Genomic DNA, 16,737 nt, shown 5'->3' on the forward strand with positions numbered 1-16,737 from the left:
AGGGGGGAGAGGGCATTAGAAAAATACAAATCAACCTCTCTTTTAAACACCTAAACCCAAGTTCTTCTTTTCTTAGATGTTACTTTTATAGTCTGCGTCCCCATCACTTTACATGAGAACACAAATGTGAAGTCATACAAGGTTTGGCATAGCCCTAGCATCTAACAGCAACTTAATGTTGGTTGCACAGAATTTTAAAAATAGACTTGTTCATAAAGAAGATCTTATTTCTTAAATTTTATTTAATAAAACAAGAAATCTCTTTAATCATATATTATAAATAGTGGTTGTACATGAGAAATATATTTACTACAGACAGAATATCTTATTTTATTGTGTTGCATAATCCTTTCCTAAAAAAAAAAAAAAAACCAAAAACTCTGCTTCTCCACAGTTACAAGAGACTAAGAGCGTACTAAAAACACTTTATTGTCATCACTAAACGTTCATCAAGGCAAAAAGAAAACACATAGCCAATGACGGAAAGATGGCACCAAAGATGGAAAGGAAAAAAAAAGAACAGTTCTCAAATATTGCAGTAACTTTTCAACGTATCATAGGTATTCTACAACTTTTCTATGAAACAGAGGACCAAACATTACACACAGTTTGAAGAGATTAAATGCCAGAGAATCTACAGATATTAGAATCCAGGAATAATTTTCATTCCTGGCCCATTTTCTGCCCACTGGAAAAAATTGCATTGTTTTTCCTTCCCAAGAGGACACACAAAAAAATTCTTTCCATTGTTAGGTCCAATCTTCAATACTGTTTTCATGATGGAACGTTTGCCATGGTTGCAGAATGGGAAGGACAAATCTGCCCACTGCAGGAAAAAAAGGTACATTTTACAAGTTTATATAAAAGTTATCATGATGTACAGGCTAACCCTAGGCACATGCGATTAGTGCTGTATAGTCTTCACTGCTGTTATCATTAATTTGACATTGTAAAATAGACAAGTCATTAGTCGTTGCCTTTAAAAAAGTTTATATCCTAAAAGAAGCATGTCTCTTACACATTTGTTTGAATCACGCAGAAAATGGACGTAATTCTGAGCTTCCCTTTGTCTAAAGGTATATTTACAGAAGTTTCTTCACTTTATTAAGAATAATTGAAAACTACCAAAATCTTGCTGTAATCACCAATATCCCTGCCATAGGTCTGTTTTAGTTCAAAGTGTAAGATCAGGCGAGGTGTGGTGGCTCATGCCTTTAATCCCAGCACTTTGGGAGGCTGAGGTGGGAGGATAGCTTGAGCACAAGAGTTTGAAACCAGCCTGGGCAACATAGTGACACCCTGTCTCTAAAAAAAAAAAATCAACCAAGCAACCAAACAAGAAGAAGAAGAAACCCTGTAAGATCAAAGATTTGTCATGATTTTAATATTAAACTTCCTTAGGAAAAGAATCAAATAAAGACTTATCCAGACTAAATTAGACAGATTATATTATATTATTCTTACTAATTTTGACCTCAAGAGAGATATGAAAAAGGCTACTATATTTTTAGCAATACCATGAATATTGCTAATAATCTTTTCCCATTACATCTATGAAAGCTTCTTGAGGAGGAAATCTGTGAATTTTGTAGGGTCGAGTCACACTGTGTTCAGAGACTGAGGTCTAAGATATTATCCAATTTTCCCTGGGAAATTCCTTAAGGAAGTGTCACACTGAAGACAGACATTTGAGTTTTCAAAAAGTCCAACCAGAAAATCTTTGCTCCAGCACTGAAACATATCAATATTTTCTTTTTTTCAGTTCTATTTCAGATGAAGAGTAACTAGAAAAAAATATGTATTTCTGACCATTAGATTCACACTCGGCCTGATGAGATGCTCACACTGAGGAATACTGGAAGTGAGACTGACTAAATGGACCTGAGGTTCTTATCTCCTATCTTAGGTTCATCTTTAGGGACACATCCACAGACTGGGAAGGCATGAGGAATCACCTATAGCTAAATTGCTATTCTGCCATCACTTTTTTGGGTCAAGTGTAGTTAAGTGGGATTTGATAAGGTTACTGTAAATCCCAGGCATGTAAGTTGTTTTTCTTATAAACCTTTATCCAATGCATAAAGCAAAGGTTTTGATGTAGCACTGAAGTTAGGAAGAACAAATTCTCACCCTGGATTATTAGCCACATATGTACTACTAGTATTTACTAGTCACTCAGTGTCTTTCTAACTTTACAAGCTAAGGGCAACACTTCTAGACTTGTGACTATAAATATGATACACTCTAACAATATAATAGCTATTATTTTATTAAATTTCTTTTGGCTGAACATCTGAATTTTAAGTTACTCAACATTCAAGCTTTAGACCGAATGCCAATATGGTTATTTCAAATTAAAAGGTAAAAGGTAAAACTAGGAAAGTATTGCTATTTGTTATACATTAATAACCAAAGCATTTAATTACATTTTAGTAAGCTAGATAAATCTTACACATACTTCAAAAAATCCACATTGTGCTTCTCTAGGTAGAGGGCAGGCATAAAACTGCCTGCCCTTGTTTTCCCCATCCTTCCTCACAACTCGGAGAATGCAGAGGCGGTTGTGTTTGCTGCAGCGAGGGCCGTCAGGATTGAAGGTACGAGGGCCATCTGTCACATTAATTTGAAGTTCACTGTAATGACAGGTTACAAAGTAAGCTCGCATAGGAGTGCTAAAGGACCATTCACACCACTTTACCCCCACATGTCAGAATTTCACTTGTACAAAGAAATTTTATCAAAAACTGGACCACATTAGCATTAGGTCATTATGCAAATGCTGTCTTTATTCTTTGTTCTCCCAGGTAATTCTAATTTATTTCCAAAGTTACCTATGTACCTAAAACACGTAATTTAAATTTCTAAAGAACAACAGCAGCCGGATTGTGCATCCAGTAAATCAAATTTTATTTTTCATTTCTGATATTCAGTTCTTTTCTTACCCAGGATTACGCTGTAGCCACTTTTATTTCCTCTAAACTATTCTCAAGTCCAGGTTCTCCATTCCCACTGGCCCCAAAGTGGCTAGTCACAATATTCTCTAATTATTTTCTCATCGGTAGCAAGCTCTCATCAATGGCTCTGACAAGGCCATAGAGATCACTCTCTGTGCTATCTACTTTAGAGACAATTTTCTATGCTTTCTCTGATCAAGGCTACTATAATAGCCGCAATCATATTCTTGCAAGAAACAGGCTGCCTGGCAGAGAGCAAAAATGTGAATTTTGTAAAGCTAGCAGGGAAGCTTTATTCTCCCCCACAATTAGGATCAAGAGGATTTGGAGGTTGTCCTCATACCCAGTGTACACAGGCTAGAAGCTGGCCTTGTACTGTAGCTATATAAACAGAATTTTCTTTTTGAAAAGAAGCTTATTTAAATTTTCTATGTTGTGCATATTTTAATGATGCCTTTATGAGAATTAGTTTTTTAATAAACTGGTTGAAGAGAAAGTGTTCACATTCATTAAAACCAGAAATCCCCCTCTTAATATTCCTATTTTTTAAAACTTTTTAATGATAAAACAGTTAATCCGTTCTCAACTTTTTGGTAAATATCTAAAGAACAAAAATATCATTCTTAAATAATTGTTAAAAATACTTAAAAATCAAAGGTGATTTCTCTTTTTCCTTGCTTCCTAAACTGCATTTTTTATACACTTGTTTCTATGATGCCTGAATACATTATATCTAACTGAAATGTTCAGAGAATGCAATCTTTTATTTGTGATGAAATTGACTGAAATTCGTTTATATAATATGCTTAAATATACTGCTTTGAAAATGTTTGCTGGGATGAACTCAAACATTCTGAGGGCAATTTGTGAAGGTTTCTTCAATAGCCATTTGTAAAAGAAGAGCAGCTGTAGGCATTGCTAAATACATCGTTATCATTAAATACTTCACCAGCGACTATTTTGATGGTACCTTTTTCAGGGTAGAGGGGTGGTGGTTGTATTTTAGAGTCATGGGTAATACCAAATCAGAAATAGGAAAGCTGAGAGGCAAAGGACTTCTCTTTTCCACAACTTTTCAGTTCACCAATCTCCTCCAAAATTTAGCTTCAAGAGAAGCCAGATATCTGGACAGTTGTAGAGAAGTCAACAGATTTCACAATTAAAGCAAGTGGTTCATAAACAATGCTTAAACAAAATTAAAGGAGAAAAGATTAAGAATATTAACAAAATTAATGAAATGGTGCATTCTTACTAAAAACCGTGTGGACATAAAAACAGTTTTATATATCATTTTAGAGGTGGCTGTTTTGGATAACAGTTGAACATTTTCTAACCTACTTGTTTCAACCTAGAGAGCTCCAGGGTTCCACATATCCAGGGAGAGGGTTAGATTCTCTATTTTAAGGTTTTTCTGGGGAGAAGGGCCAAGGTAGAAGGCAGGATTAAAGTAGAAAGGAGAGGCCCAAATGTCATCTCTCTGCCTTCATTTCTGCCTTCCACTCCATTTCTTTCTTTAAAAATTAAGTAAAAAACATGGTCACAGGCTGGGTGCAGTGGCTCACGCCTGTAATCCCAGCATTTTGGGAGGCTGAGGTTGGAGGATCACCTGAGGTCAAGAGTTCAAGACCAGCCTGGCCAACATGGTGAAACCCTGTCTCTACTAAAAACGCAAAATTAGCCGGGCGTGGTGGCGTGTGCCTGTAATCCCAGCTACTCAGGAGGCTGAGGCAGGAGAATTGCTTGAACCCGGGAGGCAGAGGTTGCCGTAAGCTGAGATTGTGCCATTGCACTCCAGCCTGGTGACAGAGCAAGACTCCGTCTCAAAAGACTCCATCTCAAAAAAAAAAAAAAAAAAAAAAAAGCCACGTTTGATCTTGGTACTTCTTGGTACTCAGAGTGTGGTCCACTGACCAGAAGCATCAGCATCACCTGGAGTTTGTTGGCTACTACTCCAGATTGCTTGCAGAATCAGAATCTGTATGTTAACAGGATTTCCAGGTGATTTGTATGCACATTAAGTTACGAAGCACTGAAGTAATGTAACCAAGATACTGATGCCACCTGTGATCACGCTGGCTCTAAATATTCACAGCTAATCTTAATTTTATGATAGAACACATTATCCAGGATAATTAAATGTTCTGATTAACTGAGGACATCTTAGTTCCTCTCTTTGTTTTAATCATTTAAAAACTTTCTAAAATGTAGCAGATTTCTTACTTAAATGTAGCATACAGAATCATTCATTTTAGTGATCATGACCATCAGTTTGAATATTAACGCTGGGTTATAAACGATCTATTAATATAATAGATCGGGGCTGGCAAACCTTTTCAGATAACATATTTTAGGCTTGCTGGTCTTATGGTCTAAGTTTGTCATCACGAAAAGCAGTCATAGAAAATATCTAAACAAATGGAAATACAGCTTTACACAAACAGGTGGTGGGATGGATTTGGCCCTGCTGGCTATAGTCTGCTCATGTACATGTCATTAGAATCAAGAACAATGCCACACAGTAACCCTAATGATAGCTGATGAACGTAAAAAAAAAAATCACACAAAAAACTCATGTTTTAGGAAAGTTTACAAATTTGTGTCAGGCTGCATTCAAAGCCAACTGGCCCACAAGCCTTTGGTCGGACAAGCTAGGTTTAACTCATTTTATAGATAGGGTGATTCATCATAATAAAAATAGTGTCTGAAGTTGTTGGATTAATCGGTCTCACTGAATGTGGGTTTTGTCATACAGGATTATTGCAAGGATTGAAACAAAAGTGAAATGACTCATTCTGGATGTCCCAGGTGGTTCTGAAATCCTTAGACTGAAAACTCCAAGAAGCAAACCCAGAGACAAGGACATGGTGTCATACCTGCACTGGTGATTAAAGACAAATCTTCAACACCCCTGATGGCAGCAAACGTGAGAAAATATTAATGATTTTGTTATTGTCATTTCACCCTTCTATGTGAGCCTTTGCATCAACTCAGGAAAAATTTCAACCTAAAACACAAGCATTTTTTGAAAATGCATCACTGTGTTTTGCTCTGTGTTTACAATAATTGGATCGACAACTTAAACTGTTTCTAGTAATTATTCTTAACTGTTTAAAAATGGGTTCAACCATCTAATTTATAAGCCAATAACTGGATGGAATACACATCTATCTCAAGACCAATCAGAAAACATGCCTCATCAACGCTGCATGGATCGTGTGGTAATGAGAACTGTAATTAAGAGAACAAAAGTCAAAGTAATTATCATATAATATTAAAGAAAATATAAACTGGCTATAAATTATGGATGGACCACCTGCTTTAATAGTATTATGTTGTGAGCTTCTGCTAGGCATCTTGTCCACAAGATGAACACTATAGCTGCCAGACAAGGAGAAAAATGAAATAAATGACAGTAATTTGCAATTTATTCCTTGTAAAGTAGCTGGGTGCAGAAGGGCTGCTGGGTGAATTTATTTCATCACTTGACATTTATTCTGCTAGTTGATCTTGATTGATTGTGGAGTCTCAGTCCTGGTGTTCTTATATTCAATACACACACGGGCTGCAGCATTTCTAAGGAATGCGGTGCACTGTGATTGATCATATGATCCTATTACTAATGGCTTATGAAGAAATCATTTAAATTTAAGGTTACATTAATGTTTTTTTAAATCCCTAATTCATTAGTGAAATTGTCTGAGATTTTCTACAAAGCACTAAGGGAACAAAAATAGGCCAAGATATTTCATCTAGGTACAACGAATGCCACAATATTTTAAGACAATCACTTCTACTTTCCACTTAAGCCACGGAACAGAAAAGACTGTTTGGAAATGATTTTCTCTTCCAGGACAGCCTCCCAACTCAAACATTCTCAATTAACTCCTTCATGAACTTCCACCATGAGGCATTAATTACGGTTAAAGTGAACAGGTGGTGGATTTATCCAGTCAGTTAAAAGTTCAGCTCCCATAGCTTCATTCAAATGTGAGCAAATGAACAAAAGCCCTAAATGATTATGAACAAAACATTTAAAAAGCCAGTCAAGGATAAATCATCAGGATTAACTGATGGTAAAACTAGAGTTGGAATAGGAAACTGGGGGTAAATACATCTATTGAGCAAAGACTGTCTCCGAATTTGTTATGAAATAAGCTTAAGGATTCCTACAGGTTGCTCTGGGAGTTTACACTAAATGGACCCTCGTCCCACTGCCAAGAGGAGGCATCTATCCATCAGTAAAGGCATAGTTAATAAGAGGAAAAGCCAGTGGATCTCACAATTCCACCTGACATTACTCTAGGTCCCAACCAAAGTACACCCCCCACATCCGCAGGTTCCCAATCCACAAATTCAACCAATCTCGGATCGAAAATATTTGGAAACAAGAAATAACAAAAAGAAACAATAAAAAATTATACAAAGAAAATACAGTATAACAAGTATTTACACAGCCTTTACATTGAATTCAGTATTATAAGAAGTAATGCAGAGATGATTTAAATATATGAAAAGGTGTGCATATGTTATATGCAAGGACTATGCCATTTCATACCAGGGACTTGAGCATCTGCAGATTTTGGTATCCTGGGGGTTCTGGAACAAATTCCCTGAGGATACCGAGGGACGACTGTAACTGTTTCTCTGCCTGTCTCCCACTGGCAAGAAAAGACATACAGGGGAGGACGACCCTCCATTTATGTGTTATAAATTCTCCACTTATTCAAAAATGCTGGACATATGTCAGCTGCTTTCTGAAGCAGCTCAGAAAAGAAAACGGTGGAGAAATGTGTCCTCTGTTGGAGATGTAACATCGGGTTGCCATAGTTAGGAATTCCAGATAAAGGGACTGGGAGGGCCAGATAAAGGGGGAAGGAGAGTCAATAGAAAATTGTTTCAGCAGCTGCCAATAATCATTAAGGAAAAGAGAGGATGACATTATGTATTCACATTTCTGTATCACAGGCGACAAAAATGAGGGTGTTCTCCTGGACACGTAGCTGGAAGTCCTATAAAATGTATCTGCTCTGGTAGTATTTATTAGTTACAATTACAACTTTTCAATTTCAGATACAAAGTAGCAAGCAGGCTTTTCAGGACTTTCAGTTAAAAAAAAGAGCAAGGCCAGGCCGAGTGGCTCATGCCTGTAATCCCAGCACTTTGGGAGGCTGAGGTGGGCAGATCACCTGAGGTCAGGAGTTCGAGACCAGCCTGGCCAACATGGTGAAACCCCATCTCTACTAAAAATACAAAAAAAAAAAAAAAAAATTAGCCAGGTGTTGTGGCAGTGAGCCGAGATTGTGCCACTGCCCTCCAGCTGGGTGACAAGAGCGAAATGCTGTCTCAACGAGAAAAACAAAAATAAAAATAAACACCATCTCACATGACTGTTTGAGATCCATCCACGTTCTTTAACAGAAAGGTCACTAGAGGTATCTCAGGTACCTCCTTTTAGAACACAGTATACTAACTAAACTTTTATAAAAAATAGTTCCCCTTTTGGAAGAGTATCTTTCACTGGAAGGAAATATTAAAAAATGCTAACTGGTTATTGATAAGCAGTACGATTATGGGTGACAAATATTTTTCTTTATACTGTACAATATTTTCCAAATATTCTGTATTGATCATGTGTATGGTTATTATCAGAAAAAAAAACCCAACTTTGTATACATGTAGGAAATTATGTTTTTTATTTCCTTCCCTTCTCTAACATTATAATCTAGAGAAGGGAAAGGAGGCAGACTACTATAATAGTCTTTTAGGGTTTGATTCATGTTACCAAAAGTAATTCAACTTCCTTAGCAAGGGACAATTTCTGTCCTCTTAAATCTTAATGCAACCAGCCGGGCGTGGTGGCTCATGTCTGTAATCCCAGCACCTTGAGAGGCCGAGGTGGGTGGATAACTTGAGCTCAGGGGATTGAGACCAGTCTGGCCAACATGGTAAAACCCCATTTCTACTGAAAATATAAAAATTAGTCAGGTGTGATGGCGGGCACCTGTAATCTCAGCTACTTGGGAGGCTGAGGCAGGAGAATCGCTTGAACGCAGGAGGCAGAGGTTGCAGTGAGCTGAGATCACACCACTGCACTGTAGCCTAGGTGACAGTGAGACCTCGTCTTTAAAAAAAAAAAAAAAAAGCAATTATCTTAAAGACCAAGATTAAAAGCATCATACCTGCTAGAATATCCAGGGTTGCAGCTTTTAAGATCTGGTGATGAGCAGTGGGCTGTTTTTAGTTTTTTATGTGCTGGACTGAATAATTTAGATTCTGAACTGATTGTAGGTGATATGTTTACTTTGCTGGAGAGTTGAGTTATATTGTTTGTTCTCTTCTTGGAGGGGTGCTGTGCATCCTTCAAACAGACATTAGTAGGAGGAGAGTTTTGAAACTCCTCATCTAGTGTCTGGTGTTGTTTTGTTTTTATTTCCAGAGTACTGGATTTATTGCTAAAATCAGTCAAGACAAGAGTTGTAGTTCCAAATGCAGTTTTTCTGTTGATCTTGACTTCTGTATGAGGTTTTCCAAAAGTATTACATGGGTACTTCATCAAGTGGCTAAAGACAGTAGAATTTTCTTCATTCTTGAGCACTGAATCTGGAAGGAGAGATAAGTAATTATGCAATATCCTATAAATATAACATACTGATTATGTGAAACAGCTTTTTATTTGATTAAAAAATTTACTTCACTCTATTACAGTGAACTAATATATAGAACTAATAACACAAAGTTAGCTCAGACAAGTCAGAATGAATCATCTTCTGGCTAGGAAATGAAATATTATGTAAAATGCAAAAGTTTGACTTACAGAACCCCTGACATGGGTTTAACACAGGTTTATATTTGCTTTTTATTGTGTTTAAGCATTTAAAGGTGATTCAGCTATCGGTTTTGCTAATATTAGGCAAAGTATTAACAAGTGGTAATTAAGAGATGATATCCTATAAAGCATTAAGTCAGCAGTTAGAGACCTGTTTCTAGACTACCAGGAATGACAAGGAAAGACAAGACAAAGTGAAAGGCTTATTGAAAACAAGTAAAGATGAATTACAAAGACTTAATATCTATTTTTTTTTTTGAAATGGAGTCTTGCTCTGTCGCCCAGGCTGGAGTGCAGTGGCATGATCTCGGCTCACTGCAAGCTCCACCTCCCGGGTCCTGCCATTCTCCTGCCTCAGCCTCCCAAGTAGCTGGGACTACAGGTGCCCGCCACCACACCCAGCTAACTTTTTGTATTTTTAGTACAGACAGGGTTTCACGTGGTAGCCAGAATGGTCTCGATCTCCTGACCTTGTGATCCACCTGCCTCGGCCTCCTAAAGTACTGGGATTACAAGCGTGAGCCACCGCACTGGGCCAGACTTAACATCTATTCAATACAATGTTTCAACAAAGTATCCTAGGATTTTGGAATATATACTATAATACATTCTATATTTTCATTAAGATGTCTTTCTGACTCAGAAACATTAACAATAAAACAGTTAATGAGACATATAAATGCATTGCAGAATGTTGAAATCAATGTGGCAACCTAAGATTGTGCTTTTCCACGGGCTCTGTCTCTGTTGAAGGATACTGAAGAAGGAGGGGTAGAAATAGGAGACGCAGCACAGCAAAGCTACGCAAGGGGTGACGTCTGCCTTTCCGGCCCAGGGAACAAACCACAATATGACAGCTGACACAATGCGGGGGTGCACAAGTCAGGAATGAACTTTCTCATCTCTAATTGAAGAAAGAAATAACATTTTGAGAACACAATAGAAGCTGCAGCAATGAGATGGCTCTTAATCACAGGTTTCCTCTGAGGTTTTACATGCTCTAAACGCATGAAATCGTGAGCTATAAAGAGTTATTTTGAAAGATTTCAATGAAATCAGTACAATTGTCTGGGTAAAGATTTTAATAACAAGGGTAGAAGGGATACAGAAGATAAAAAATTCAGCATTTTTCTATTCCACCTGCAAAGATATTCTTACAGAAACCCTCCCTTTCAATTTATGAAACACTTGCACTGAATAACAAACTCGAAAGTTGCTGAAATCTGCATAAAACAAAGCTTTATTGAATAATTCATTAGAAACAGTAGAGAACAGATGTGATCATCTCCGTTTTTTTTTTGAGATACAAAGGCACATACTGTTATAGCACAAACATGCTTTCCCTCCCTGTTAAAAAAAATTACTCAACAGAATATTAGCATGGTTTACATGTAAAAACTGGCAATTCCTTTAAACCTTTGAGAAAGACATTTTATTTACTTATGAAATATCAAGATGGAGCAAGATATATTCCTGACTTTGTATAATTAACCCTCTTAGAAATGTAACAAACTCGAAATCAAAATTGAGTCTTACCAATAGGCCTTGAGGTCAAGCAAGCATCACATGCCTTAGAAGAGGGCTTATTGATTAAAGTACACACCGCACAGGTCCACTGCTCTTCAGACTTCCGAGCCACAGAGTCCATAACATAATCCACCCTGCTAGATGTCCAACTGATTATAGTATTTCTAGTCGGTAGCCTGCTATATAAATAATTTTTTAAATTAATCATTAACATTGTTATTATTGCCTTGTTCTTGTCTGGGTATTTAAGAAATGATTACAGAACCATTAATACCCCAATGCTATCTCTTTATTATTGTTTAGAAGTTAGAACTGTATCTTAGTCTTTTTTTTTTTTTTTTCTTGTAGAGATGGGGTGTTGCTCTGTCATCCAGGCTGCAGTACAGTAGCACCATTACAGTTCAGTGCAGCCTTGAACTCCTGGACTCAAACAATCCTCGTACCTGAATCTCCTGAGTAGCTAGGACTACAGGTGCACATTAGCATGCTTGGCTAATTTTTAAATTTTTAGTAGAGATGGAATGCTATGTTGCCTAGGCTGGTCTCGAACTCCTGGCCTCAAATAATCTTCCTGCCTCAGCCTTCTAAAGTGCTGGGATTAAGGCGTGAGCCACCGCACCTGTCCAGAGTAAAATGTCTTCACCTGGACCTCACTAATTGTTGTTAAAGTGAGAAACATCAAATAAAAGTTATTTAGAGTCAAATAATTGAGTAGTTTTTTTTTTAACCAACTAAAAATATTTGATATCACATTAGGAAGTATTTCTCAAATAATATTTTAAGTAATTGGTACTTTTCCTTTATTCAATTAAATTATGGGAAAACACACCTATGCAGAAATTAGAGGATTGAAAGCTGTGAAAGTTTTATATTTACTTCATGTGCACAGAAAACTTAGGAAACGCTAGAATTTCTCTACAGTATCTGCTGAGCACTATGTAAATTCATTAATTCATAATGTTGAAAAAACATATCTCTTTGTGTTATTTCCCTTCATGTAAAACTGTGTTATGGTGGATAGCCAATTATTAGATTAGCAAGCAAACAATAAAACCCTGATTTTGGGCCACAAATATAAATCATGATTCTCCATCTGAAGTCCTTCACTGAACATGTATTTTTACACAAAATGCCTTTATATGGCTGTGACATAGTCCTACTCTCTAATGCACAGCTAGCTATAGGTCTGGATATAGAGTATGTCACATGGTTAAGCAACCATGGCAGTATCACGGATTCCCTTCATGATCCCAAACATTAATACCAAAAAAAGCTCTTCCAGGTAAAGGCTGTGTATCTTACATTTCAGAACATGAGTTCTTTGCCTTTCAAAGGTAACCTTGTCTCCTGTGACATTTTGTTCCTTACATATAATTACACTAGTTTTAAAATTCAGGCGTGTCTGGTAAAATAATAAATAGAATAAGAAAATCTGAAAGTAAGATACATCTCATTAGGATTCTTTTATCTTTACTTACCTTGACTTTTAATGCCACTCAGTATTTATTATCCCTATGGAACATCAGATCTTCTACAGAATTTGTTTACTTGACCTAATCTCTGTCCTCTACTAACTTACTTTGAAAGGCAGCATGATGCATTTATCTATAATTAAACACAATTTAAATGACTTTTACATTTTCCATGTGCTCCAACTTTTCCCTATTTTCATTTTCTTCTGTCTTGTAAGTTTCCCTGATCATAAGGAGAATTTTATTGTTACATATGGAGGCTTTGGAAACCTTCTTTCCTTTTCTTACTGCTCCATTTCTTAATCACTCATAATAAATTCTTCCTAATCTCCACTTGAATGTGTAAGAAGAATCTCAAACTTAATGTGCTGTAGTAGGATGAATAATGGCCTCCCAAAGACATAGGGCACAATTCCAGGAATCTATATATGTTACTTTATAAAGAAGGAGGGTTTTGCAGATGTAATTAAGGATCTTGACATAGAGAGGTTATTTTGGATTAGTTGGTGGCCCCTTAACCCAATCACAAGTGTCTTTATAAGAGAGAGGCAGGGGGAGACTTGATACACACTGAAGAGAAGGCAAGGAGACCACAGAGGCAGAGGTTGCAGTGATGTAGCCACACGTGAAAGAATGCCGGCAGCTCCGAAAGTGAGAAGAGGGAAGGAATATGATTCCCCCAGTGCCTCCAGAGCGAGCACAGTCCTACCCACACCTTAATTTTGGTCCAGTGAAACTGATGTTGAGCTTTTGGCATCCAACGTTTGAGTGAATGCATTTCTGTTGCTTCAAGCTACCAAGGTCATAATTTATGATGGCAGCCAGCGGAAATGAATACACATAAAATTCATGACCCACCAATCTGCAATTCTACTATTCCATCTCGTGTCAGGAAATGGCATCAGCATCACTCAATTCATCAGGCCCAGACCCAGAAGTCATCCTTAACACTTCCTTTTCTCACACCCCACTTCCAGTCCATCAGCAAATCCTGTGGGATCTGTCGCAGATGCAAATTTACATGAAGCAAAAGTTTCATTTTCCATGGCTTGATGTGTCCTCTGCAGACTGGGGTGGGCAGCATGGAGAATGGGAGCCGTAACTGAACCGCATGCTGGGGACTCAGAGGATTGCAGGCAGCGGTAGTCCTGGTGCCTGGATGCTGCCAGCGTCACCTCACATCTGCTCAGTGCCCAGGGACAATATTGCCCTGGCGACCTCAAGGAGCAGGCAGACTCTGCCCTGAAGCTTGAGGAGAAGGGCCTGAACAAGAGATACTGCATCGTTCTGTGCCCACAGGCCACCATAATCCAGATTGCCAGGCCACCCTACCCCTAATACCTCCCACCCTAACTCACAAACAACCTGGCAGAGGAGGGGACCTGAGGCACCTGAGGAAGATCAAAGGGCTGGGGTTCTCCAAGTCAAGTCCTCAGGCCAGCAGCATGGGCATCATGTGGGAATGTGTTAGACATGCAGATTCTCAGGCCCCTCCTGGGTCCCACTGAATCCCCAGCTCTGGGGGTGGGGCCCGGCAATCCGTGTTTTCACAAGCCCTTCAGAAAATGCTGGTACACCCTAAAGTTTGAGAGGCACTGTTCTCAGGGTTTCCTTACAGAGAAGAAGTACTGCTTAAAGAAAAGATACAGGAAGCTGGAGATGTGTCACTATCAACAGCCAATTGTGAAGCTCAAAGTTTTCTCATCTAGTCATAATAAAAGATGTAATGATATTGTTGGTGGTCATATGAAAAGGCAATCAAGGAGTTTGCAGCCAAAAACATGAAGGAACACAATTACACAGCTGTGTCAGGCAGTGAACTAATAATATCTCATTTTTCTGATGTTTGTGGTGTTTAAAAAATATAATTTGTTGTGATTTCTTATTCTAAATATTCACATTAGGACCTAACGTTGTAGTCATAATTTTTTATTATTTTTCATAAATAAGGCCCCTTAAATTATACAAGTTTCTGGCCTTAACCGTACCTCAACTTCCAAAGTTATCCTAAATTCAACCTTTTTTTCCCACCACCTCCTCTCTCTTCCCTGTCACCAGCATTTACCACCTGCACTACTGTTGAGAGTCCTCAATGCTGCCGCTTCACTCTACTTCCACGACAGTCACTAATCCACACAGCAGCCCAAATCATAATCAGAAAACCCAAGTCAATTCATGCTGCCCTCCTGCTCAAAATCTCCCAGTGGCTTCCCAGCTCAAAGTACTGGCAACAGTTGCCAGAGTGATAAATCTTTTCGAACATAAGTCAGTTATTTCACGCCCTTTCAAAACCCTCCAAAGGTTCCCCATTCTACTCAGAATCTTTCCTTGGCCAAGCTGACTCTGCATGCTCCTTGGTCCTTCCCAAGCAGAGAGGCTCCCTCTGTCTCTCATTCCCTCTGCTTGGTTCAGTCATACATGCCCTCTTTCTCTTCCTTGAATAACTCAGAGTCTTCATGCTTTTCTGGGTTACCGTCTTTGAATTTTCTCTCCCACCCTCAGATTGCTACAAGTCAGATTGCTACAAATCTTTTCAATAATGTCCTCCCCAGGGACTTACCTGCCACCCTATCAAAACTGAGCCCTCTCCCGTCACTATCTGCTATTGTGGCTGATGCTCCTGAGAACACTAATCACCACTTATCATTGCCTCGTGTCTTATACATGTATGTAGAGACAGTTTTTTTTCTTTTCTTTTTTTTTCTGAGACGGAGTCTCACTGTGTCACCAGGCTGGAGTGCAGTGGCGCCATCTCGGCTCACTGCAACTTCCCCCTCCCAAGTTCAAGCGATTCTCCTGCCTCAGCCTCCCAAGTAGCTGGGACTAGAGGCGCCCACCACCACGCCCAGCTAACTTTTGTATTTTTAGTAGAGATGGGGTTTTCCATGTTGGCCAGGATGGTCTCCATCTCTTGACCTCGTGATCTGCCTGCCTCGGCCTCCCAAAGTGCTGGGATTACAGGCATGAGCCACTGTACCCGGCCTTTTTTTTTTTGGAAAGTCTCAATCTATTGCCCAGGCTGGAGTGCAGTGGCATGATCTCGGCTCACTACAACCTCCACTTCCTATATTCAAATGATTCTACTGCCTCAGCCTCCCAAGTAGCTGGAATCACTGGCACATGCTACCACGCCTGGCTAATTTTTTGTATTTTTAGTAGTGACGGGGTTTTGCTATGTTGGCCAGGCTGGTCTGGAACTCCTTACCTCAGGTGATCCACCCACCTTGACCTCCCAAAGTGTTGGAATTACAGGCATGAGCCACCACACCCGGCCAAGTTTTTCTTAAAAAGATCTCCTCCCACTAGAATATAGTACTCTATAAATATTCAATAAATATAGGTTTAATGAACAAATTTTGCCCCTACCTATCAATTACAACTGCTTTCTTGAAAATCACCTATTTCCCAGAGGTCCAATAAAATAGCTTCTTCAAGCCTCACCCTCTCTAACTCAGCTGAATTATTTTTAAATATTTTAAATTTAAATCTTTTTAAAGACAGGAGTGCAGTGGAGTGATTATAACTCGCTGTGATCTCGAACTCCTGGGCTCAGGTGATCCTCCTGCCTCAGCCTCCCAAGTAGGTGGGACAACAGGCATGCACCATCATGCTTGGCTAATTTTATTTTTATTTTTAGAGATGGAGTCTTGCTATGTTGCCCAGGCTGGTTTTGAACTCCTGGCCTCAAGCGATCCTCCTGCCTCAGCTGTCCAAAGTGTTGGAATTACAGGCATGAGTCACTGTGCCAGCTAACTCAGTTGAATTTAATTCTCTCCATCACTTCCTATCTTTGATCCTATAGCTCTGTTTCTTATACCTCTCTTTAATGGGATCCTTTTCTTTTGATCATGAAAGTTAAGGCAACAGCAAGGCTCTCCATTGGACCTTTCTGCCTCCCTCCATGCATTCCCAGTGATTGCGAATACTATCAGATTCAGCTATCATCTCAGACTGCCCT

General features: G+C 38.7%; 1 protein-coding gene across 1 annotated transcript in view; it reads right to left on the reverse strand.

Annotated features, from left to right (window-relative positions):
• Positions 1 to 533: 533 nt before the first annotated feature.
• The window catches only part of NEIL3 (nei like DNA glycosylase 3), a 53,706-nt gene continuing 37,502 nt past the window's right edge, over positions 534 to 16,737 (reverse strand). The window contains exons 7-10 of the mRNA XM_023226906.1: positions 11,317 to 11,486; positions 9,134 to 9,554; positions 2,459 to 2,633; positions 534 to 826 (exon numbers count right to left, since the gene is read on the reverse strand). Coding sequence (XP_023082674.1) covers positions 644 to 826; positions 2,459 to 2,633; positions 9,134 to 9,554; positions 11,317 to 11,486 — 949 coding nt within the window. The 3' untranslated portion in view covers positions 534 to 643. The remainder of the gene's footprint in view (positions 827 to 2,458; positions 2,634 to 9,133; positions 9,555 to 11,316; positions 11,487 to 16,737) is intronic.

This window comes from Piliocolobus tephrosceles, chromosome 3, assembly GCF_002776525.5.
Source record: "Piliocolobus tephrosceles isolate RC106 chromosome 3, ASM277652v3, whole genome shotgun sequence".
Lineage (NCBI taxonomy): Eukaryota > Metazoa > Chordata > Mammalia > Primates > Cercopithecidae > Piliocolobus > Piliocolobus tephrosceles.